The sequence below is a fragment of the Haemorhous mexicanus genome, chromosome 4, assembly GCF_027477595.1.
Source record: "Haemorhous mexicanus isolate bHaeMex1 chromosome 4, bHaeMex1.pri, whole genome shotgun sequence".
NCBI classification, from domain to species: Eukaryota; Metazoa; Chordata; class Aves; order Passeriformes; family Fringillidae; genus Haemorhous; species Haemorhous mexicanus.
The window spans coordinates 39,138,752-39,165,627 of NC_082344.1; the positions used below are offsets into that span (position 1 = coordinate 39,138,752).

At 38.5% G+C, this 26,876-nt stretch overlaps 1 protein-coding gene across 2 annotated transcripts in view; it reads left to right on the forward strand.

Moving 5' to 3' along the window:
• PALLD (palladin, cytoskeletal associated protein) overlaps positions 1–26,876 on the forward strand; it is a 145,827-nt gene that overhangs the window by 99,795 nt on the left and 19,156 nt on the right. For both annotated transcript variants that reach the window (XM_059844496.1, XM_059844497.1), the window contains 4 exons: positions 6,631–7,326; positions 21,165–21,300; positions 23,643–23,744; positions 25,755–25,976. In XM_059844496.1, coding sequence (XP_059700479.1) covers positions 6,631–7,326; positions 21,165–21,300; positions 23,643–23,744; positions 25,755–25,976 — 1,156 coding nt within the window. The remainder of the gene's footprint in view (positions 1–6,630; positions 7,327–21,164; positions 21,301–23,642; positions 23,745–25,754; positions 25,977–26,876) is intronic.

The following is a 26,876-nucleotide window of genomic DNA, read 5'->3' on the forward strand; positions in this document are numbered from 1 at the left end:
GCAACACAATTGAATTACAAAGCCAGACAGATTTTTGACCACCAGACCAATTCTTATGATCTAACCCTACCAGAGATACGAAGTTTAGCATTTTTGCTAAAGCTGTATTGTATCTTTATGACTTTTAGGAACAATGAATGTGCACAAGAGCACCATTTCCTCTCTTTCTGTACCCAAGCTAAATGTGTTATCTCACTGGTGCATGTTTTGAAAAATGTCCCTGCAGTGGTATTGAGGGGTAAAAAATGGTTCCTGTCTCTGAAAGAATGGCTCATGTTTGCTGAATACTGGCACCATCTCCACTGTTGGTTTCCTTGGCACAGAAATTACCTTGATGTGTTTGACAGATAATCAAACCAGAGTGGAAAATGGGCACAGCTACAGTGGCTACTTTTTAGGATAGATAGAAAGGTTTTTAACAGCCAAATTACAGCAGGACTTCCTTACAAGAAACTTCACAAACAACGCAGATGGTTTACTCTTCTCATCTGGGTGTATGAAGTTTCTTAGATGAAAAGTTAAGCTCAGTTTCACAGAGTGCTCATAACACAGTCCCTGTGTTAGCTCTTGCACCATATTTCTTCTTCTAGGAGTGTATTAGATTACATTGAAACGAATTATAAATGCTTCTCTATATCAACGTGAAATACAGAAAATATTTGTGTAAATCTGCATTTTCAGATTGTTAAGCTTTGAAGGGAAGGTTATCAAAATATTAAAGGGTTGCAGCTGCTGGAGAAGGTTCCTAGTTATAGTTCTCCATCAAGTTACCCAGAATGAGGTTTAAAATGTAATGACAACCTGCATCCTCCCTGTAATCTTAGTATAGACGAAATATACCTCTGAATATTTTCATGCTAGAACCGAAACTGGTGCTGGTTTCTGTGTGGTAGTGTTGTTGTTGTTGTTATTCCCCCATCCTGTCCCCTCCATCACCTGTCTCCCCCCCATTTTTTTTTAACTGATAATTCTAGTCTTACAGAAATATGAACCCTTGCAGCATTTAAAACAGTCCCCCTTTTTGTTTTCCCCTCCCCCACAATATGAGGGACTGTTCAGTCTCAGAAAACCTAAAGCTTGTCTAAATGCATCTGTATTGATACAGACTGGAGGCTGTGTGTTGAATACATAGCAGTTTTTGTTAAAAGAGGCAACCATTCTCCCTTTACTTCACATTCTTGCCTTGACATATATGTATGTTTTTAACATTTCTAAAAATGAGCAAAAATTTCTTCAGTGGATATTTGAGTTACTTTTGTATTCTGAGCATTTCTTTTCAGTACATCTGTTAGTTCAATTCACTGGCAGATTAAGTTAGGTTTTGGGTTTTTTTTCATTTTTAACAACTCAGTAATTGATAAGTTTGGTGGAAAATTTTAAATTGCATTAGGAATTTTGCCAAGAGTAGAATTCGAGATATCAGTGATTACTATTACATTTTGGATAAGTTGGCATGTACATTTTAGCTTCGTAAATAGTAACTGTCAGAAGTAGTTAAGAAAATTAAGAATTTCCAACAGGTACTATATCAATAAAATACCCATGTTGTACTTGTAGAAAGCAAATTAAATGTCCTTAAGAGCTACCTGGCAGATCTGTCCTACCAGCTGCTGGGAGCCACAGATGCAGAAGCAGTTATCTGGTTTGGCTGCCCAAGAGCTAGAAAGATATAAATATATGTGATACATTCCAGTTTTAATAAATTAACAAATTATGGGGAAAACTTTATTGTATAAATACCAAAGTTTAGAGATAAATATATCTAAATGTACACATATAAAAAATACATCTATACATAAAGAGCTGCTGACACAGAACTTAGTGAGAAGAGCCCCTGCCATTTGATACAGTGTGATAGTGATTTATGCTCCGGCATAAATCTGAAGCAATAGTCTTGAGTTAGAAGCTAGATCTTCTTAGGAAAGTAGAGTTCACAGAGATGAGTAGTTGTTACCCCGAATATACAGGCATTTTCCGGTATTGTTTTTGAATCTTAACTTAGAAAAATTGCTCAACATTTTAAAATTGTGCTTAATTCTGATAATTTTTCATTTAAAATATTGTTGTGCCTTTGTTTCAGTGGTATGTTTTATATATTTCTGTAGAACTGGACCATCTGTTTCTCAAAGGAGGTCACTGATAGGATTGTGAAGGAGCTGGTCTGCTTTTGCTCAGGAATGACTTGAGACAGAAAGGAGCTCGTTATTCTTTCATACCTGAGATAAATAGGACTCTCTTTCAAAAAAAAAATACCTTTCTTTGTCTGCTTTCCATTTTCTTTTATTGAGATCAGGAGGGACAAAATTTGGAATTTGAAAATGTTATAGAAAACATCACTTAATCTTGGTTCTTTACCTGTGGTTATTTATTTCCATTTACTTTGTGTGCTGTGTTGTAAAACACTGACTAAATTCCAGTGGCCTTGCGTACTTCGTGGTAGGCATAACTCAGTAGGGTTCATTTCATATACAAAGGCTTCAAGGCTACAACAGCATTTCTCTACCTTTTGGGAACTTCCCCTTCCAAGAGAGGTTGTTTGGATAGAAGAGCTTCCATACGAACCTTTGTGTTTAAAGGTACACAAAGTTGATGATTAAACTGCAAACAGTAAGATGCTTCCCAGAAGAGGGACATTGTTTCTCTAAATAAGCTTTGTAATGTAAGATAAAAGTAAAGCTGGTACATACCCCATTACTGGGAATATGTGAATGAGCCCAGGAGAGATGTTAAGTATGAAGGATTTATTGCATTCCTGGAAATGCCATCTGCTGTAATGTTCTCTGCAATTCAGTAGCCAGCTCTTGCTGAGACTTGGAGAGATGTGCAACCACTACCTATGTCCCTCCTTTACTCCACTGTGTTCAGGACTTGGAGTTACAGTTCCTGATGGGGGTTGTTACCAGTTTAATTCTCAGTCACATACTGCTCTGTTTTCAAAGCAATGTGATGCAGAGGTTATCAGGAATAAAAAGCATTATGAAAATGGGATAAAAGTATAAACCAGCCTATTGTGATTTAAACCAAGTGCATACCTCAAAATATGATTTCTCTAGTAGCTATTAAACTGTGGTGTATGTATTGGCAACCATTGTTGTCCACCAAGAAACCTAATGTCTCATGTCCCTAGTCTTTGCTTTTAACATCTGTTTTCAAATGTTTCTTGCTATCCCTTAGCTCTGAAAGTCATCACCTTCTTGAGCATGTTCTGAGTGCCCAGTACCAAACCCGTGCATGAAGCTGCTCTCACAGGCAGCATGGCTCAGAAACCTGGCCTCTCTTGTAACTGAGGTCTGCTTTCATGAACATCTTACTGCCTTACTGCTTGCATTTTGGAGCTGTTTTAGCATACCTACTACATCATCTGAAAATGTATTTTAATATCTTGGTTAAGAATATCTGGTATTGGAAAAACATTATGAATTCTAAAGCAGAACTTTTGAACATATTTATGTAGTACTAGGCCTGCTTTTCAGTGAGTTCATGGAATTTCTCAATATTCATTTTACCCTAGATATGATTTTTTTCTAATTACTTACCTTTACCATTTACTGATTGAATTTGCTAAAAAACTACTTTTAAATGCTTATTCTTATATTGTTTTAATTAATTATTTGGCAAAATAAAAAATTCCACATGAAAAAAGAAGTTTATGCTCTATTGTTTAGACAAGCTTGATGTGTTTCCTGAATGCATGTGTGCCCTTTAAAATTACAAAACATATTTCAACTAATTGGAAAGAGGATGTAATTACAATTAAATTAGTTTTCCTTGTAATCTCATCCAAAAACCAAACTCTTTTAATTCCCTTCTTTGTTTCCCTACTAATGAGAAATTAATAATTTTCATAATTTTGGCAGCTGGGCTCTCCCTGTCTTTGTCACAGCAGAATTATCTTTCAGGGATCTACCTATGTAGAACTTCCACCACTGATGGTGTCATTCCAAAGAAACACTGGTGAATTGTTATTGTTTCCTCTCCTTTTCTCCTTCATAGTGACACATCCCTAGAGTACCTCTCCTCAAGAAAATAATACGGCAGTGTCTGCTGTTAAAAGAATAGCTCTGGGATAGAGAACATTCCTTTGCAGACAAGGATTGTGCACTTTTATAGCTGGCATGAAAATTTACTCTAAGCTGGTCTTTGTGGTTTTTTGCCCCATGGACTGATGTGATAATGGTTTGCATGGTGTTTGCATGCTATTTTTTAAGCAAACAAACACTTAATGTAGGTGGATTCTAAGCTGACCAAAGGCTGTTCAACCAGAATCAGTACTGTCCTGGCCTAAGAAACCCTGATTCACAGGCATGCATATTCCTGTGGCCTCAAGGCAAGCTTAGTGTGAGAGTCAAACAACCTCATTTTTGCCTGTCACCCTTTTGTAGAGATGCCCTGAATCTGGTCTCTGCCTCTGCCTGGCGGGGTCAGCAGCAGTGCAGGGCAGTGCTGCAGTGCTGCACTTGCATTGACAGGGCCATAGATGGGCATTTGTGGGATGCTGCTGGCCGGGCACAGCGCCATGTGACTTGGCAAATGCAAATAAAAAGGTCTCAAGACATGACACTCCTACTTGCTTTCAGCACATGTTGGATAAACATAGTAATGTTGGAGACAGCTAAGTTCCTTCTATATTCAACACCTCATTTACAATGCTAAATTTTCCCCTTTTTTGTTTTTTTACCTTAGTCTGTCTGTAATAAATAAAAAAAAAAATTGAGGGTGATTATGATGAAAAATAAAATAACTATTATTTGGTAATAATTTTAGAGGTATTGGACAGTAGGTCTGCAAATATTCAGGCCAAAGATGCAGAATGAGGTGAAAGTAGTAATCTTACAGGGTTTTCTCTGTCCAGTCAGAAGTGACCTGAACTGTTGCTGTCATCAACTAAGCAAGTCAAATGTTGACAGGAGCTAAAATTGTGTTGTTATAACTGGTTTAAATAAAGGTGACTGTTAAGTAATTTCACAAAAATAGAAGAATAATTTTCAGCCTGTGTCCTGTGGAGTGAAAAATTGAACTGATAGGGATTTAGAATCTCTATTATCAACATGAAAAAATGAATTATAAAATTTACAAAATGAACTGTAACTTCCAAATGTTCTTGTTGCTAATTTAAGTAAAAAACTTAATCTCCTTTTAATTTCTGAACTTTGTATTGTTAGTGAGACATTGCTAGAATTGAACCATCTTTACAACAACAGTACCAAAGAAAGGCAACTGTTAAGTATAAGTTACAGATTTTTCAGTTTTCTGCCCTAAAACAGCTTGCTCCCCTTTTTATTATCTAAGCAATCTCTTTTGGCCAGAGATCATAAGCAGAATTATTATCAGAAAACATTTTCTGGGAAATGTAGATGGCTGGAATATCAAAATTAATCTTCAAGTGGAAAATATGATGTTATTACCATTTCTAATTTTGTTGCTATCAACAAAAGTATATTGTTGTGCCAGAATCATACATTCATATGCCATGCATTAGGCAAATTGCTTCTAAAATGTCTGCTTAGATGACCAAATTATATATAAACAATGACATACTTGTATACAATAAAGTATTTATATATTACATGTACAGAAAAGGTATATGTGCATATGCTGAAACTTTGTGGATATTTGGAGTAATGAGGTAAAGTTACATTTTCCAGCTGAAAAGGATAATTTCAAGCAAGTCAGTCTGATGTGTTGTCACATGACAGACCACACAGTTAATTTTGAGCTTAAAGTCTTTCAAACAGCTGTATTGGACAAAAAAAAGCCCCAGTTCTGATTTGCTTCACTGTTGAACATTTTACTTTTTTCTTTCTTTATTTTCCCCTTAATTAAGATTCTGAGCTCTCCTGCATATTAACTTTTTTAGTCTCTATTCTTCTTCCTGTGAATTTCTGCATTTCTAAATGAAATTCTTACCTCCATTTGAGCTGATAGTACTGCAATGCCTCAGAACTATATTAAGTATCTACTAAGATTCGTCTCAGGATCTACAGTTGAAAATAAAACTGGGGAGAAAAAGTGAGACTAAAGACCTGGGGAATCTCAGTTCACAGCTTCTCTAGGTTAAAGATGCTTCTCAGAAGTCTTTGCTCATCTACCTACATGGATGATTCTAACACAGAAGTTGGTCCCTTGTCTCCAAGTACTCATTAAAAGTATGGCTGTAATTGTCTGATTGGCCCACCGAGGCTACTGCAGAAATTCAGCTAAGGCTGAAGTTGTTACTGAGTAAATATTTCAGCCTTATTATTGAAACAGGGCCATTGAAAAAGAATCACAGGAAACAAAAAGAAACCTTGTTAAGAATTTCAGTACTTTTACCTTGAATTCCTTTATCTGGATTGTGCCTTTAAAATATCCTAAGTGCTTCAAATTGCTATATAATTTACCTTTTTGAAGACTTGATGGTTGTGTTAAATTTTATTATGCATACCCTTTTTCCTTCATCTTGAGGACAAAAAATGGGTTTTTGTAGCCATGTGTTAACTCTGAAGAAATGGGGCTATTCAACATAGGTAAATGCTTTGAACTTTCCCTCTCTTTCAATTTTCCTGGACCCTAGACCAGTGGAACTTCTACCTCCTCCCCAGCCAGAGCTGCATGTCTGATCATCTTTTTGTCTATTTTTCCTTCCCACAGGGACCCCCAAAAAATACAGCAGCTGCAGAACCAAATTCGTCTGGAGCAAGAAAGTGGACAGTGGTATCGTCACCAACAGCAACCTGATCATCATCAGCACCCTCCCTCTTCTCCTTCCTTTCCTCCTCCCCCCTCCTTCCAGGAGCTTGAGTCCAGCCAGTCTGCCACCTCTCCTGTGCCAATGAGTATTCTTAACTCTCATACTTCCCCAACCATGCAGTCTTCCAGCTCCTTCAACTATGCTCGGCCTAAGCAGTTCATTGCTGCTCAGAACATCAGCCCTGCTTCAGGTTATGTGACTCCATCTTCTGGGTCATCTACATCTAGCCTTCCTTCTCCTATGTCTCCAACTGCTTCTCAGAAACAGTTTGGGAGAGTGCCAGTTCCTCCATTCTCTCAGCAGTTTGCTCCAGAAGGGGAATATGCCTGGTCTCCTTCTTCTCCATCCCCTCCACCCCCACCTCCACCTGTCTTTAGTCCAACAGCAACATATCCAGTGTGTGATTCCTTTCCACTTCCACCTCCTCCACCCCCTCCTCTTCCTTCACTTTCTTCACCTTCCCACAGCCTGTCTCCAACTCCAAGATTTCCTAATTCCAGCCAGTCTCCAGCAGCTTTTCTCAGCTCCATGCTGCCATCCCAGCCACCACCCATTTCTGTCAACGCATTAGGCCTCCCGAAAGGAGTGACGCCTCCGTAAGTATCAGCTGATGAGCTCCTTGATGTACTGCAGATTGTAATGAAGATTATTGCACTTGCTTCATTTGTACTTTTCTGGGGCCCTTTGCTGTTAGCGGGTATCTGAGAGGGAGAGATGTGTGAATAAATTGCAAATGCTTCTGTGCTAGAGATGTGAGATAGTTTTTTAACCCTCACAGAAGTGAGACTCTGAAAGAGCCCTGCAGTAGGAACACAAAAGATGAGAAGCTGAAGCTTTAAACTGGAGTTGAAGAAAATGTGAAAGCAGGAGCAAAAGGCTCTGCAGGCCCAGGGCAGTGGAAGCAGACCTGAGAAAACTCTTCTTGTGGCCCAATTCTTTCAAAGTCTCATCTACAGTGATATTTGCAGTTTGTGTTCCTAGTACATCTGCAGGTAGAGAAATATCAAGTAAAGAGAGTGTCTTTCAGAAGTCCCTATAGCTTTGTGATACTGAAAATACAAGGTATAAAAATATACATCTGATAACAAAGTATAACAGTTTTATATATATATATATATATATATATATAACAGCCATAACAGTTCATTGGCTTTGGCTAGAGATTTTGTTCTGAGGAAGTTTGGGAAAGTGTTTAGGGAGGGATTTAAAATAGCAGTGCATAAAAACAAACAGAATCCCTATCCCTAACAACTCTGCACACTTACTTTCCCCTTTTGTCTTCTCTAAAGGCCAAAATAGTGTTTTGGAGCATGTCAGCTCCCATCATAGATCAGGTTTTTTTTCCACTGGCACTAGACTCTCATTCCATCCTTAGAGAACAAAGAGACATGCTGAAGAACAAAAATGAGAATAGCTGTATCCAAGGCCTATAAATAACTTTGTCCAGAAGTTTGACTAAACATATCTACAGTATCTAGGTGACTTTCTCAGCTACATACTGTTGCAGTGGGAAATTCTGTTATTTCAATCCAAGATATGAAAAGGAAGAGAAAGAAGAAAGAGGACAGATATCTAAGTAATAAGTCATGTATCTGTTTTAAAAAGCATTTCTTTATCTTGATTTGTTTCATACAGCTCATTATGGAGTCTGGCCATGAAACATTTTTAGGAGAAAAATTAATAAATAGTACAATTTGCCTTTGCAGTCATATTAGTTGTGGTTTTCTTCCTTGCTGTGTCCTTTGCGCTGGCTGAGTTTCAGCCAGTGCAAAGTGATACTGAGCACTGAAAATTGCATGATTAATTTACTGACAGCTTGACCAGTAAGCACAGCCTACTGAAGCCTGCTATTACCCTTGATTTTCCAAGAAAGGGTTCTAGTCCAGCAATACAACTCTGACAAGAGCTGGATTCATTTTTGAGCTCACCTCTGTGAGCTGTGAGGGTAATAGCAGCAGCTTGAGCCTCTGCTGTGTCCCTCTTTCCCTGTTACCCTGTGCTTATGGGTACATGTTCTCACTTGAAGCATTAGTTGTGTTCTTCCTCATTCCCTTTGATCTTTGGACAGAGAAACAACTCTGCAATGATTCTTCCTCCTTCACCATGCCCCTCACTTCCCCAAGAGCAGCAGCCAGTCTGGGTATTCACATGATGGTGTGTCTATATTCCTCCCTCCCCCACCCCAACAAGGCAGCAACCTCAGGGTCTGAGCTGAGGATGAGGTAGTTGGCTGTTTTTCTGCATTCCCTCAGGAAATAAAGTCCAGATGGGAGCTGGATCGTGTTAACTATACTGAATGTATGTGTGTATAATTTATGTGTGTATATATATATGTGTGTGTGTGTGTATATACATACACAGTGAGCATTTGTCATCTGAATTATAACATTAAAACATGGTAAAATATGTACTGTGTGATGCAGAAAAGCCATAATCTATTGTTATGTATCTTTGATGCCAATTTTTCCCTGGCTTCTCCTGTTTCATGTTACTGTGTAGGTTAATGTCTGGTGTGTCTTGCTGAGAAAATTACTCTGTTTCCCATAATTCTAATACCACTCCTGAGCAGTTCCCCTGGCCTCCATTTCCCCCTCAGCTTTAGGTCTCTTCTGCTTTGTGCTATAGCCTCAATTCTTTTTTTGGCCCCTTTCACTTTTTGCTTCTTTTCCTTTGTCTTTTGCTTGTTCCTCACAAGTCCTCTTCAGCACATTTATCTTTCCAAGACATAGTTTCTGAGCTCCACACACTATTTCATAACTTCTGTGGTCTCATCATTTTGCCATGATCTCCAAGATCCATTGGTTGAAAATGATGATGCTGTTTCCTGACAGTGTGCTTTACAGACTGGGTGCAAGAAATAAATTGCAGCATTCAAAGTTTTGCTCAGCAGCAGAAATACTAGTCAAGCCATTTATCTTCAAAGACTTTGTCATTGCTAAATCTTGGCACAACCACAGATCTGCTCCTCAAAAGCAGAACTTGGTAGGCATCATTTTTTTTTTCATTTTTGTGTTCTGGTAGGAACAGAATAAAGGTAAAGTAATAAACATTGCAGGTGGAGGCATTTATTTTTTGAAAATGGTCAAAGGCAGCACCAGTAAAGTTCTCTGTGGCTGTATACAAACCAAAAGTCTTTGTTACTCCTCTTGGAGTCAAACCTTCTGTTCATCAGCTTTCTTTGGTCATTTCCTTTCCCGTGCATTTATCATATTTGTTCTACTTAAAAGAAATCTATTCACAGAGGTGCAGGACAAAGCAAGAGGAGCTCAAAGATTTGGCCCAGCCCCAGAGATACGACATCTTTGGCATAATGCACTGAGTCCTGGTGTGCCATGAGGGATGGTTACAGGCTCTTCAGGGGGGATAGGCAGGGAGGTTGGCACTGTATGTAATAGAGGGTCTGGAATGAATGGTGCTTGCAGTTGGCAATGGCATAGTCAAAAGCCTCTGGATAAGGATTAAGGGACAAACAAGTAATGCAGATATCATCATGGGAGTGTACTACAGACCTCCTATCCAGAATGGTGATGCTGATGAGTTATTCTTTAAGGAACTAAGGAATATCTCTAAGTTAACCACTCTTATCCTTATAGGGACTTCAACTTGGCAAATGTTAACTGAGAATACCATACAGCTAATACAAGTGGGTCCAGGAGGTTCCTAGACATGATCTCTACGTGGTGCAGACACTAAGAGAGCCAGCTCAGTAAGGTGTCCTCCTTGATCTGCTGCTCATTAACAGAAAGAATCTTATGACTGAAGTGGAAATTGGTGGTTGTCTTGGCCACAGCTACCACAAAGCAATTGGATTTAAAACTTCAGACTGCTTAGGGAACTAATGAGTAAGGTCCCCTGGGAAAATGTTTTTGATGATGCTGGTGAACATCAATGCTAGTGACTTTTTAAGCACTACCTCCTATGGGCACAGGAGCAGGCAATTACAAAATGTTGGAAAAGCAGGCAAGGCAGAAGGCCAACTTGGCTAGGCAGGGATCTTCTTCTAGAGGTAATGCAAAAAAAGGTAAATGTTTGACCAGCAGAAGCAAGGTGACATGGGAGGACTACAGAGATGCTGGTTGTCTCCATGGGGAGAAAATTGTGAGGCAAAAGCTCAGTTAGAGCTGAAGCCAGCCAGTACTGTGTAGCACAATAAAAAGAACTTTTAAAAATATGCTTGTTGCAAAAGGCAGTCAAAAAAACCAGTGACTTGTTAAATTATGAGGGTGTTCACCATACGAACAGGGACATAGACAAGGCGGAGCTGGTTAATGCTCTCTTCAGTCTTCAGCACCAGTCATGGACTATGGGGGTCCCAGTGCCCTAAGCTGAAAGACGAGGATTCTGAGAATTATAAACTCAGAGTCAGCTCTGAACTTGTGTGGGAACCACTGCTCCAGCTGGATCCCTGTAAGTCTATGGGGCCTGATGGGATTCATCCAAGAATCCTCAAAGAGCTGGCTGATGTCATTACAAGACTCCTCTCCATGACTTTTTGAACTGTTTTGGGAATCTGGAGAGGTGCCACTTGACTCGATGCTGGCTAACGTTGTCCCAGTTTTCAAGAACAGCACGAGGGAAACTACAGGTCTGTCAGTCTCATTTCAGTGCCTGGTAGACTTATGGAGAAGATTACTCTTGGAGTTATTGAAAAACACCTGAAGGATAATGCAGTCATTAGCCAGAATGGGTTCATCAGGAAAAAGCCCTGTTTGGCTAGCTTAATTTCCATTTATGACAAGGTAACCCACCTAGCTGAGCAAAGGAAGCCTGTTCATGTAATCTCTTTGGACTCTGGCAGTCTTTCATGGTGTCCTTCTGGACAACATGTCCAGCATTCAGCTGGATCAGCACATCATATGGTGGGTGCTCAGCTGGCTCATGGGTCCAGCACAAAGAATTCCAGTAAATAGAGTTACATCAGGCTGGCAAAGAGTCACCAGTGGAGTTCCACATGGCTCTCTACTGTAGGGCCAGTGCTCTTCATAAATGATTTAGATGCAAAACTCAAAGGAATACTAAGTAAATTTGCTGGTGATATTAAACTGGGGGGAACTGTCAACTACCTTGAGAGCAAAGAGACCCTACAGAGAGATCTTGACAAGTTAGAGGGTTGAGCAGTCACCCCCAGTATGAAGTTTAATGAAGGCAAGTGCTAGATTTTGCTCCTGGGACAGGGCAGCCCTGGCTATACAAGAGGACTGGGGGATGAGAGGCTTGAGAGCAGCTGTTTGGAATGGGACTGGGAGTCCTGCTTGACGGAAAGTCATTGTGCCCTGGCAGCCAGGAGGGCCAGCCGTGCCCTGGTGGGCATCAGGCACACCATCCCCAGCCAGGCAAGGGAGGGGATGGTCCTGCTCTGCTCTGCACTCGGGTGGCCTCACCTCAAGTCCTGTGTGCTGTTTTGGACACCCCAGTACACAAAAGACATTCAGCCATTACAGAGGGTCAAGAGGAGGGCAATGAAGATGGTGAAGGGCCTTGAGGGGGGGCTGTGTGGGGAATGGCTTGGTCTGTTCAGCCTGGGGAAAAGGAGACTGAAGGGAGACCTCATTGCAGTTACTTTCTCATGAGGGAAGAGTAGGTGCAGGCACTGATCTCTCCTCTGTCATGGCCAGTGACAGGACCTGAGGGAATGGTCTGATGCTGAGTCAGGGCAGGTTTAGGTTGGATATTTGGGCACTCAGACAGGCTCCCCAGAGAAGTGATTACAGCAGCAGCCTCACAGGGTTCAAGGAGTGTTTGGACAATGCTCTCTAGCACACAGTGTAACTCTTGGGGTGTCCTGTGTGGGGCCAGGAGTTGAATTCAGTTTTTCTCTGAGTTACTCCAACTCAGAATAGTCTGTAATTCTGTAAGAACATTTCTAATGCTCTCTTCAATTCCTGTGTCCTGTGGGACCATGAACAGTAAATACCATGCTAATGTTTCAACATTTTCCTTGGTTTTGAACCCTGAGATTCTGTGGAAGTGACTGCATTAGCTAAACCAGTTTGAACCAATGAATATTCTTTCCAGTTAAATTTGGATGGATTTGGAAGCATTGCAGTGGGAATTGTTAATTTGTTTGGAATGAAGTTTTTTGTGGTTTGGTTATTTTGGAATTTTTTTTTAATAGCATGTGGTCTTTCAGTCTTGCGTGTATTATGGGAATACCTACTTGTGAATTTACTACATTTTATTTGGACATTAATACCTACTAATTAATCTTTAAATATTTTAAGCATTTATTTGCAACAATATGGTGAGGGTTTCCCTTGAATAAATTATATCTCAATTTTCCAGTAAGGTCTAGACTTTTTATAGTGACCAGTATTTTCAAGCTGTGGCTGTGGTGGTGTTAGTTGAGCAAGCTTTGGCAATAACCTTTTTTATTAATGGAATAGATTTGGTAGACTTTGTGTCTTGCTAGAGCATTGTGTTATTAAGCAGAAGAGAAGTGCTAGTGGAACTGCATGGATAACTAAGTACTTAAGGGAATTATGAGCACTTGTCAGTAATTTCTGAGGTAAAACTTGGCTGGAGTAAGTTGGTGGAACACTGTTCTTAAAAATCTCAGTTCTTTCCCTCTTTACCTAAAGAAAACTCCAGGGTGGGTGGATCTGTTGTATTCAGATTAGATTTTGGTTACAAAACACTTTCAGGGAAGAGAGTTAATGTGGCAGAAACATGCAACTGAGGGGGGTTATTTCACAGTTAAGTTTGTAGAAGCTAGAAACTGATCTTTGCTCTTCCTAGAAAAGAAATCAAAAAGTTACATGTGAAGGAACAGAGATAAGTATACCTAAAAGTTCTAGCTAAGCACATACATTACATGTTTACATGAGCATTTGTGAAAGCACAAGTAATCCCGTGAGACGTATTTGTTGACTATTTATTTAGTGAATATTTGATTTTAAAATGTATAACACCTGCCACTAAAGGGTGTGAAATTATCCAACCTGAAAAAATGGGATCTCTTTCTAAGTGTAAAAAATATATATTGTTAGCTATACATATATCCTTCTGAAGGCAACTTTAAAAATTAATGATTTTCCTTAAAACAGACCTTTTCTTAAATTAGATACCTTCAATAATACTACCTTAGTTAAAAACAGGAAAAAAATATGACTGTACAGAATTGGTGAAAGAACATGAATTATGAGTTACTATTTTCTGGAAAAGGATGGAAAATGGAAAAGAAAGCATTATTTGAATGCAAGACATTCCAAATTACCTTGTAGAAGGTAATTAAATAAGCTGCTTTTATCATTCTGCACAAAATTTAACTGCTATCTCAGTGACCTTTAGAACATTAAATCCAAATCATAAAGGAGATTATGTGGGAATCATGAGAAAAGCAATATTAGAAAGGGATTGCACTTTTTTCCCCTTTGAATCAGAGCTGCTGGTCTGCTCTTGCAGCTGTGTACTGTGATTTGTCCATTGCCTTCTGTCTCAAATGGAGTTGAAAGAAATATTTTAGTAATCGTCAGGTTCCTTTAGTCAACTGGCAATGATGGTGACCACTCTCAGGAAAAATACAATTCTCTATCTTATTATCTTACAGCATTCAACACTCTCCCAGCACAAAAGCCAGCTTTCATTTTAGAGTAAACTGCATTGTTCTCTTATGTAGATGGGACTTAAACTTTTCCTGTTTCTGTAAGTTATGCTTGTCACAACTTTTGAAAAATGGAGGTTATCTACAGCATGACTGATGTGAAAATCATGATATGTAGGAGGAAGTACCTTGATTAAGAACTCCAGTATCAAACAGAGAAGACAGGTCAGGGTGTTTCCTTGCTTCTGAGAGAGAGAGACTTCATCTCTCTTTGCTGCCTATTCAGTCATACCTGGAGGTATTTCCAGATAACCTATTGGGAAAACATATCTAAAGGCAAATATTGCTGTGACTGGAAAAATTCCAGAAAATATAGGGTTTGCATTCATTCTCAGCCTCCAATTTTGTTAAGCTATTGCTCCTGCCCATTAAACAATTTTTGTTTAAGTTTTGTTGAAAGTTTTCTTTTCCCATCAGTTGGATTCTACTTGTGGCTGTAATACCAACACATGAGGGGTTTAGCTGTGATATCAGACCAATTCTTGTTGGTTGTGCTAAGAAACAGCTCATACTGGGGCTTTGTTTTTGCACATGCTTATCATAAAATACATCCATATCAGCTTTTCTGAGATATGATGAATGCATGTTTGTTGCACTTGAACTTAGAAATCCAGGTTGTGCCCCAGATCTAATCAGTTAAAGCTGTGCAAAAGTAGAGCTCAAGGATGTAACATGGAGACACAGACATTAGCCAAGTAACAGTATCCTGACAATCATTGCATCTGAAAGTATTAATTTTCAAGATATGTATTATCCAGTTCTTTTTCAAAATTGTATTTGCAGCTACTTAAGAATATTGAAGATGGCAGTGAACTTACCTAAGAGAATTAGTACATGTATTTCCCTGTTGAAAAGACAGAGAGGCTGTTCACAGCATGGCTTTGATGCTTGTTTTGGTCTGCAGGTTTTTCTTTTCAGGGGACTTAATTTTATTACTTCTTTATTTCAAACAGATCTGAATGCCACAAAAACATCTGTGAATGTGAAAGCCAGGTACAGTGCTTGATAGTTGTGGATACCTTAACCAGTAACACCACATCAACTGGAATTAGTTGATATTTGGGATATGACACCTTTTCCCAGTCCAGTTTAGCTTTTTCTTCACATGCTTCTCGTAGTTGCCTGTTCTAAATATTTCAGGACTATGAGGATTGTGCCCACCTTTTCTACATTCAGGAGCAGTTGGTGCTTTAATTATTTCTTCTTGGCCATCAGTTCCAGCATACTGCTGGTAACAATCAGAAAAAATTTAGATTACAAAATAGGCATTTGATTTTTTATTTGATATCGAAATACATGCACATCTTTTGAAAGGCAAATGGTGCTTACGTAGTTACAGTAACCAGTGCAGCATGAGGCAGAGAGGTAGCTTGCTCAGGAGGGGAAGGAACTGAACAGGGGAATGAAAAAGTAGTAATTCTTCTTTTCATGAGTAAAAATGCATTTTTAAACATAAGCTTTAGAGAAAAAAAAATGGTAGCAGTCATGCACTTTGTAGGTGAGTTGTACTCTTTTTTATCTAAACATTAAGAGGGATCAAAGATGTTCAGAAATTTATATTGTTCATTTCTGTCTTAACATATCCAATGCTGAGACATGATTTATTTTCTTCAACCACAGTTTCAGAACATTGCATGGTAGAAATAATTGAACTTTTGTTACATTTGTTCCATTTTCTGGAAGTCATCCTTAGTCAGGTCTGTTCTTCAGGCATTCCCTTAATTCAGATGCATGTAACATCACATTACTGGACAGAGCTGAAGCTCCTGGTCTCCACAGCATGTATGACAAGATCAGACTAAATTTTATTATACAGCTGCAGCTTCAAAGTTTGTGACCTGTTACAGTGCTTGTAGTAACTTTGCTTTTACAGTAAGTGAAAAATGTGTGAAGTGAGCAGGAATTAGCTGTATTTTTGGAAGGCTTTAGTTTTAAAGGAAAAAAAAATCAAGTTACTGTTCATTACCTCACTACCAGAGAATTAATTTGGATTTCTGTGAAACTAAGCCATATTGGCTGCAAACAGGAATTTGTTCTTGGAAGGATAACAACAGCCAGCCTGTTGCCCTTGTTTACACTGTAAAAGGTACGTAGGAAAAGAGAGAATTGCATCCAGCATGCACTCCGTGTAATTAAAACATAAAAAGTACTGCTGGTTTGGCTTTCATTCTAAACAAATGTCAGGGCAAATATTCAAAACTAAGGAGAGCCAAGTCAAGGCTGCAAAAATCTTTGCTGTCAAAAATCTCAGTGTGAATTAAGATGACAGTTTTGGCAATTTCATTGCACCCTTTCTGACCAAAGAATTCAGACATTTGTGGTTTTATCTATACCTGGATTCAAGCCCCCACTGACTTAGGTGATCTGTATGTCAGAGGTGCTTAAAATCCATATGAGTGGCAGCCTACTTCCCAAGGCTGTTCATTTCTCTGCACACTTGTGGTGATGGTTATGTGCTCAAGACTGATGCTGTCAATAGCCTGAAATATGCAATCTCTTGCTAGATTAAAGCAGCAAATCTGAAATTTGCCTTGGGCAAAGAATGAACATACGAATACATAAATGAATTGGGAGATTTTTTTGTTTGATATTATCCCTGAGAAAAGACAGAAAGAAAGCCAATGCCTCACTGAGGACCCAAATCTTTGGAGCTAAATGCATCCAGATAAGGGCATGTAAGGATGGTGGAAAATATTTGCAAAAGAAGCTGAAGAAAGTTTGCTGCCAGGCTGTCTTGCCATGTAAACCATTACTCAGGCTGAAAGGATCTATGCTTTGGAAGACAGATTTACTAAAGTCCTTCTATTTTTTATCATTGCTTTGTAGACATTTTGAAATTCATCCCAAGAATGTATGTCTTAAGAGTTAACTTGCTGTGGGGTATGTATGTGTGTGTGTGTATATATATATATATATATATATGGAGACATGTATCTATTTGGACAGTTTTTAAAGTGTATATATTTAGAGAAAGAGATTCTGAAGAGGGGGTGGAAACAGAGCATCTGCAGGAAGAGCTGTGTTTCCTTATGCACTGCTTGGAGTTTTTTGTCCCAGTTTAAAATAGTACCAAAAGTGGAAGAGAGACTCTCTCCAAAGGTATTTAAAAAATTTTGACTGGTGCTCACTTTTATAGTTAAATTTTTAAACCAACTGCTTCCTTGCTTAAATACTTAATAAAGGCACGATGATCTACTTTTCAGGCAAGTTGCCTTGACTAGGTCGTGGGTGACACTTCCACATGGACTGTGCAGAGCTCAGGATCATCTGACACAAAACCAGAGATCTGGGAGGTTGTTAAGGACTCTGCCTCTCCTATTAAAAGTTCCCCAGGATCCCCAGGCCATTGTTGTCATATTTGCATACCTTGTTCTTAAATAAAATTCCTATGTAGCTTTGCTACCTAACTTGCTCCAGTGTTTAAATGTCACTGTTGTAGGGTGGAGGAAGGAGAGTTCTACATTGTTTGTGTCTAAGCTAGGCCTGTTCTTCTTCAAATTATTGTGACTTATCATCCTCAATGGACATGAAGAATGATTAAATACCAGCTTTTTTCTGATGTCAGCTGTAGTCTGATTTCTGACATTTCATTTGATTTGCCTGTCTCTCTTCATTCTCCTAAATTCCTGAGGAAAGAAACAAGAATTTTCGCCTCTCTGTGTGTGACATAGTTTGTCACAAAAGCTGTGCTTTTAAAACCACTGGGTAGTTTTCTTGTTCTAAAACTTTCCAGTTTGCTGTATTTTTCTTGAAATGCAGTGGTAAAACTGGATTCAGTGTCTAAGAGCAAGAATACAGGAAACAGCTCCATTTCATGTCTTATGCTGCCATGCTCTGGAAATATATTTCTGTCTCTTTTGAAATAATAGTGCTATTTTCCAAGTTTTCATCTCATAGATTCTCAAGAGATGCTTAACATGTTAAGGCTAATTTTCCATTAGCATTGCTATCATGCTTTAAACATTTTCCTGAGTTTCATCATTAGAATACCTCTAGACAAATCATGAAGATTATTGTAAGTGGCATTTGTTACCTGCAAATTAATTACAGCCTCTGCAAATTAAGTGTCAGCCAATTTGAGAAATGTGTTTCTCCATTTCACTTTTCCAATTAAGGCTGAAATCCTAAGTGCTCAAATTGGTATACAGAGCTCTTGGAAATGCTTCATTGGACTATATTATTTTAGTTTGGTAGAAAAAGAAATCACTGGTTATATCTGAATAGCTGAATATTCAGACTGAATAGCTTTATGCAGCCATATCATAGAAACTTCAGCCAGGCTCTGTTTCCCTCATTTACTAGGGAACTTACAGCAGCTCCTGCAGGCTAACTCAGAAACCATAAACTGAAGTGTATTAAAGCTACTTCTTGTTGCCTATTTGCATGCCCTTCAGCCTGACAGAGAGATAGACATGAGGTTTGACATGATATAATTTTTCTTTTCTTATTATCTGACATTGTTTAGAAATGGACTATGATATTGTTTTTCTGTGTATAGTGTGGATGTTGAACTTACAAACTTTAAATTCTCTGGGTACTCATTTCTCTGTGAAAAATGTGTGTATTTGCTTAGGGTTTTTTGTTTTCAGGCATAATCAATAGTGCTTCAGAAAATCCTTTACTTGAAATCCACTCCCAAGCACATAGGACGTTCCTTTTTTCATACACTGTTAACTGTACATTTCACCTTCACAGCCTATTGAGAGAGTCCCAGGCATAAGCAGGCCTTTTTCTGGTAAAACTCTGTTTATTAGTCAAGTATCAAATTAGTGAGAATGAGAAATAAAAGCTGTTTCTTAATGTATCACTTGGAATTTTCAAGGGAGGATGCATGTCTCCATTAAAAGCTGGCACAGATGAAGCCAAAGGTGAAGCCAAACTTGAAATTTGCTGCCTTGAAGTTGGCTGATTTTTGGGTTGGGTTTTATTTTGTTTTGTTTGGGTGTTGTTGTTGTTTGTTTGGGGATTTTTAATTTTTTTAGCGGGGGGTAGCCTAAAAAGTGACAAAATTTGGTTTCATGGCAATGCTGGCCTAGGTGATTAAGGGCTGGGAGGTGAAGGGAAGGGCTGTAAGGGAAGAAGCAGATGGCACCTGCCCACTAGCCTTCCAGCAGATCTCAAGCCTTCCTGAGTGACATTCCCTTCTCATCCACTCTTCCCACTCTCTCCTGTCCATTTTCTTTCCATGTTTTCCTTTACATTTACTGTACCTAATTTCTGGAGTTATTGAGGCATCTTTTTCTTGAAGAGACCTGATCCCTGCCTCTTAACATTCTCTTGTGTCCCTGAAGATGGGACAGTTTTCCTATCTCTTCCCCAAAACAGAGTGGAGGAGACTTGCTTTCGTATTTGTGACTGAGAAGACCCCCAGCTGAAAGCTGAGGGAATTATTCTACTTGGTGGTCACCAGCTAACAGATGAATATTTCTAGGGCCAAGGATGTAGTTCTCTGCCTCTTTGTGAAATTAGGCAAATGTCTGCTCTTCTGCTGTGATTTAATGTAAAAATGCAGTCCTTTTTACAAGAATTTCACTGTTTTCACATTTTACATTTAGTTACAGCAATAGAATATGAAATGTTTTAGTTAGGAATGTTTTCAACTATTGTCTTCTGCATCTATTAACTTAATTCCTTTTTGGTTTTTGACAGTATATGTGTGTCTTTTCATTTTTTCTAATGCTAGAAATTACCATTGAAAGCACTTGCTGAAGAATGAAGTCTCTCTAACCATAGAAACATAGAATTGAATATTATCCAAGAAAATTTGTTATCTATGTATGATTCTTGTTTAGAATTTTGGCACTGGTAATTAAATTATTAAGTTGGGTATTGGAAATAAATTTGCCCATTACATGCTAGACTGATTTTTTTTTTTTCTATCTCTGTCATCTGAGTTTGTCTATTATCAGTGCAGAAATGGGGTGTGCTACAAGTTTTAAATATGATAGCAATGCTGTTTTCTTCACAACTGTGTTAAGAACAGCTGATCTCCAGTAGAAACCACCCAAAATGTTGGCTATTTCCAGCAATAAAGCCGTGATAACATTTCTGAAAAGTGTTAAAAATTAGTGCAGTCAGGAAAAATAAAATTTCCTGTACTGTTTAAGAATATGGGAGTGAAAATTGCTGAAAGTGCAATCCTATCCTGTAGGCTGATAAGAGGAATAAATTAACTCTCTGAATGTGAACTGCTAAATGATTGCTATTCCACTGGGAAATCTTGCTGCTGAGAACTGCTTCACAAGGATGACTTTTCTTTTTCCCAGTGTTACCCAGGCTGTGAATGGCTCTTCTTTGAGCAACAGCATTTATATGTTGCCTTATGGGTATGTGTTCACAGAGATATGAAGTATAAACATGAAGTTATGCAGTTTTTGCAAAGTTTCTACAAGGAATTAGTTAATAAATAATAAATTAAATTAATAATTAACTGCCTTGACTTATATCTTCCTGATCTTCATTCTGGTACTTCACAGGAACCTAGTTTATCTTCCATCTCCACTTATCTAGTCATGCTTTCTCTTTCATGTTTCTTTTCATTTTGCTTTATTGCCATTGCTCATCTGTGAGTGTACGGTGTTTACAGCCATTGCCAAGCAATCCTGAGGGCTATTTTAACTAAGGCCCAAATAAAGGATAGTTTCATCTTTGTCCTTAAAGTAACCATTTAATCAGTAGTGTGAGTTAGTAGGGATGGTAGAAAGAAAGACGTCAGACCTCTAGTTTGAAAGACACAATGTTGTTTTCTTCACTAATAGCAGGGATTCCAGATACATTGCTAAATACAAATTACTTCAGGAAAGCTCATGATTTTTTTTTGATACTGTTTTGCAGAGGATTTCCCAAGAAAACAGGCAGAACTGCTAGGATAGCATCAGATGAAGAGATTCAAGGGTCAAAAGATGCTGTAATTCAGGATCTGGAGAGAAAACTTCGCTTCAAAGAAGACCTTTTGAACAACGGGCAACCGGTATAAAAACATAAATACCCTGGGGAATGGGAGTGGGTGAGAATGGGCACCACTGGTGGTTTCTGAGATATGCTGCATATAAAATAATTGTTGTAGATTGCTTTTTATATATTTATAATTTTTAAATTGGATTTTCACAACTGCATTTCCAAAAGGAATGATAGCGTATGTTTTGTTCTATCATTCCTTCTCCTCTTTGGCAACTTTACTTGGACTTAACAAAGCAATGGAGGTCACCAAAATGGTGAATTTGCAGAAGAAGCCTGCACAGTCTGCACTCCATGACTTTTTGAGCCTCAAGGGCCATTTGCTTTTGACTTTTCATTACTGAGTGGATGAACATGCACAGCTCTGTTTCAGTCCAGGCTCATTCTACCTTGTGCCCAGCCATTAGATGATGGGAGAAGCAGTAGGTGGTAACTGGACATCAGAGGAGCTACAAGGCAGTTCATTATGAAAAACCACCCAGTAGGAATCGGGTATCATTAGATTCTGCAGCTGGGGGGCTTCTTTTGACTGATAGAATTTTCACCAGTAGAATAGAAATAACCCATAGTACTAACTTACAGACTCAAGGGTTAATGACCTGCTTGAGGAGTCAAGAAATGAGGTAAAATGAGCATATCAAGCAATGGAAATGCACAGCCACAAAGAGCTCTGTTCCTTTTTATACAGTTAAGATACATATGAAAGATAAAATGCCAAATTCTTCCTTCTTAGAGTTGATGAGAAGCAACTTCCCTAAGAGTTTTTTACAGTTATTAAGACACTATCTTTGAAGCAGGAATTTTTTTTAAGAGGAAAGTAATTTTAAAAATGTAAACTGTCACCCCTCTTTTGTCAATAAAATATTTTTTTAACATCTGAATACCTTGGTATCCCTTTGTGTCACTTTGAAAGGAAGTGGAATTTTACGTTTCTCAGGACAATGCCCAGAATTTAACTAAGTTTGCTACTAGGTCTGAGCTGTAAACTGTGGGGTGTAATTCAAGAAAGCCCATTGAGTTAGACTGTCTATCAACATTGCTCAATTTTGGTTCTTAATAAGGTCAATGGAGTGAAGTAGGGAGAATGTTCAGAGTGTCTGCTGCTCCTGTTACCTTTCTCCATTGACTGCACAGCATTTGGCAGTTTTCTGTAGCAGTTAAGCAAAATCACTGCCACAGTGTATTAGTTCCTGTTGTTTTCCAAGGAAGCGGGCTGAGAATGACTGTCACTGCCTGTTTTGGAAAGTGAGGGAGATGTTTGGCCTGGGTAAATGTATGGAATGTCCTGAGAATGCCCACATGGCCCAAGGTAAAAAAAAAAAGAGACCAACTGTGATCAGATGATGTGGGAGGTTAAACTAAATAAACTCTGTTTGGTGCTTGCCTTGAGGCTTTTGCCTTGCAGATTCCTGTCTTGGGTAAATTCTGTACGTGTAATCATGGCAGTGGGCACTTGGATTGACTGCAGAAGAAATGAAAGTGAAGAAAAGGTCATGATTTCCTTAGACACTTGTAACCGAGACAACACTGCTACCTAGTTGTCATGAGTTTTAGCCTGCTGGTTTAGCTGCAATATGACATTAAGACAAAAATAAATTACATGAGATTTTTTTTAAAAGCATACATGCAGTAGATGTAATGTTTACAATTTCCATTCTTCATTCATTTTTCATTTTTCTCCTTAAATGAGGTGTTTCACCATGAAATGAATTTGTCTTTCACAAACTTGCATTTTTTTGCAATGTTGATTTGTAGGAAAGTGTCTGAAATGCATTTGTAAATGCAGGAAGAAAACTAATAATGAAATAATTGACTTATACATTAAGATTTTCCTTGAACTTGTTTTCTCAGTGTAAATTGTCTTTTATAAGCTGTCTCCTAAATTTCTGAAACAGTAAGAATAAATAGAAATTTTAAAATCTTGAAGAATACATTTTTCTGTATTTTGGACAACACATTGAAGTATCATTTTTTGGCAGTGTTTTCTGCCTTGTGATTCTAATGTAAAAACTGAGCAGAATGACTGGATAAGATTTGGGATGATTTGATATGCCCTCTTCTGATGGCCGTGATTTAAGCAGTTCCTATTGCTCATTCCTACCCAAGTTCCTGGCACGAGGATGGAAACAAATGGCAGAGTCAGTGTAAGGGTTGCTTAAGCCAAAAGAGCCACTTGTAATACTAAAAAAATGCATTACAAACTGTGGTAGAAAATTTCTGTTAGAAACATATTGCTGCTCTCTTTTATCAACATTACTTTAAGCATTGCTTACTGTGTACTGCTTTGTGGTTGGAGAAATAATATCTTTTCTTTCTTTTGCCTGTCCCCTCATCTCCTTTTTATTTTTTTTTCAGAGATTAACATATGAGGAAAAAATGGCTCGTCGATTGCTGGGAGCAGACAGCGCTGCAACTGTCTTCAATATACAGGAACCAGAAGAAGATCCAGCTATACAGGTGCCACATAACTCCACAATTTCACAGGAAAAATGCCTTTCAGCTTTTCTTTTTTACTGACTACGATTGTCATTAAAATAAAGTCCTATATAAGACAACAAATATACACAAGATAGGATGGTTATTGATTACAGAAGTCATATGTTATCTATTAGTGAAATAAACTGGAGGATCACATGTCTACTGCTCAGTTTTTCCATAAGGTTGAGACTTCTCGAATGTCTGCTTTCTGCTTTAAACTCTTCCGTTTATCCTGTTCTGTCCTGACCTTTAAGTCTCTGAAGGCAGAAATGCATCTCCTATCTTGAAACCATCTTCTCTTTATTTGTGTAATAGGCACTTTTGGGTGCAGACCAAAACCACAACAGAAAGCCTGCTTGAAAGGCCAGGTACACGCTCTCCATTGCTCAGATGCCAGAGCTGCTATTCAGAAATGTGTAGCATTCATTTGCTTATGGTGCTGCACCAAGTACGTTCTCCTGATAAAAACTGAGGAACTGTCATGGATATCTCTTGGTCTTCTTTCTGCCTCTTGATCTTTTCTTCTACCCTTGCAGGAAGCTGGCTCTGTTGGGTCTTCTGTAGTGAGTCCCATGGATATTCAAAAGGTTATCATTTTCACCTTTTTCTGTCTTGTTTTTTTGTCTGTTTTTTTTTCCTTTTCCCTTTCCATTCTGCTGTTCTTGGTTAATAACAAGAGGTCATCTAGCATTAATAACTGTGGAGAACTGGGCTGCATTCCATTTATGAGGATGTTCAAGTTGTTCTAGAAGCCTGTGGGAGTGTAGACAGTTTAACAGCAATCATCGTGTGCTCCACTGTCTTTGTGCTGTAACAATAACATACACTGACCTGATACTAACTGTGTCATATACTTCATTATTTACTTTTATGGTGCACTTCAGGAAACAAAGAAATTTTAAAACTATCTGCAGTTTACAGTGTATTCCTCTGCTCTTCCATTTTTTGTGATTATCAAGGGTTATGATTAGTTCTGTAACCGATGACAGAAATGTGTCACCTTGATCTCAGACCAGAGGCAGCAACAGAGGATGGGGATGTGAAAGGATACTTTGCATGAGATGCATGTTCTGTCTTAAATACAACAAGAGTCAGAGACAATGGCCAAAAGTAATTTGAAAGAATGTCTGAATTTCTGCTGACTGAGAAGAGCATTGACTAATACTTTTTTTCTGCTTCTGAGCTGTTTTACAGTCTGACATTATCACTCTTATCAGTAAGTTTCCAAGCAGGAATTCTGCAAAGTAACAGTTCAAGAAAGCAAATAACAGTGTCTATCAGTAAATCACAACAAATTCAAGCAAGTCAGAGTGTTTTACACTCGATGAACCTTTCTGCTCTTCTTGCTGTATCTTCAATACGGTTACGGTAAATTTTGTTTCTAAGGGAGGATCCCTCACAAAGGGGATCATAGCAACAGAAGCAAAGGGAAACAACTGTCATGGACTGCCACTGTTGCAATTTTCTCTTATTTTTGTCCTCATTTTTACAGGCAACTGTAAACAAAATAATTTTATCCTTTTGGTTCAGCCTCTGGTGGAGTTCTATGCAAATAGCAGATGTGAACCATATGGTCTTCTAGCCATCTGGAAACAAAACCCACCCTAAATCTGTCTGTACCCTCAAGGAAATATTAGTATGTTCCTTTTGTCTTTATGAACTGCCTCAGAATACTTTTATTCTTATAGGATTTTTTTTTTAATGGAAAGAAAGCAACCAATGACTTTCTTTCCCCTTATAAATTAGACCTTAAGACAACATGAAATACAGTTTTTGCCTCATACCAGATGTCTCGATTGTTTCATAGGGAAGCTATTGGAGACATGGATTATAGTGTTTTTCTTCAACAAGATACAGTTTCCTTTTATATGTAAAAACTTAATGGCTTGTTGAAGATTTGGTAAAATAAGAAAAATCCAAACATTAAGAACATATCTTCCTGAGCAATGTGTTGAAGCAGGACATTAATGTCTACCTCTCATTTGACAGGAATATAAAGTCTCCAGCTTTGAGCAAAGGCTGATCAGTGAAATTGAATACAGGCTGGAGAGATCTCCAGTGGAAGAATCAGATGATGAAGTGCAACATGGAGATGAACCTATTGATAACAGTATGTCACCATATTTTGAGATAAAGCTGAAGCACTACAAAATCTTTGAGGGAATGCCAGTCACATTTACATGCAAAGTGGCAGGAAATCCAAAGCCAAAGGTAAGAAAAAACAGTAAATCTTTCTAGAACTTCTCTGAAGAGTTCTGTGTTCATCCTTTACCATCAGGCTCTGGACTCTATGGGCTGTATCTTACAGGAACAGGAGATATTCACACTTGACAAGAAAGTCTTCTATGTGGCTTAAACTGCCGAATCTCTTTTGGTGTAACTGGAGTTATTCAGTCAAAATCTAGTAAAAAATGCTACTATGAGGCTTCTGCTCTCAGTTACTCCCTCCTGAGACTTCTTCTCAATTATTTTATCTAGAAATAAAGTTTCTGTCATTTTCAGAATTACCTCCAGGGTACATTTGTGGCACAGAATGCAGTGCAATGCTAAGAAAGCCCCATGTGAGCTGGCATAGGAGTCCCAAAAGCCACCTCACCTTGCTAGCATGGGTAATTAGTTCAGGCATGGAAACATACTAATGCAAAAGTATGTGGGTTTTAGTTCAGAAGCCAGCATGGTATCTCTCATTCTTCAGCATCTACACACGCTAACAAGACTGGATTTTACTGGAATGTAGAAGAAGGCATAATAAAATACCATAAGTTCCCATATGTCCCAACAGCAAGATGAGACATGATGGTGAGGTTTTAATGATGAACTTCTGAGGGAGAGTTGGGCTTGGGAAGCATTTCCTTGTAGCAAATCTAAAAGTACCAGCTGCATGATGTCAGTAGTCTGGAAGAATGCCCTCCTTGGATAGGTTGCATACAACCATTTCAAAAATTGCTTGGCAATCAACTGACTGATTATGCAGCAGGCAAACAGCAGCAGCTTCTTCAACTCCCCTGCCAAAGCCAGTGTCTTCCCTGTGAAGTCCTCACAGCTCTCACAGTGACCTCTCGTGGACAGGGGCTCTTATCTTCTTAGACAAGGTCAGTGTTGCCCTATCTG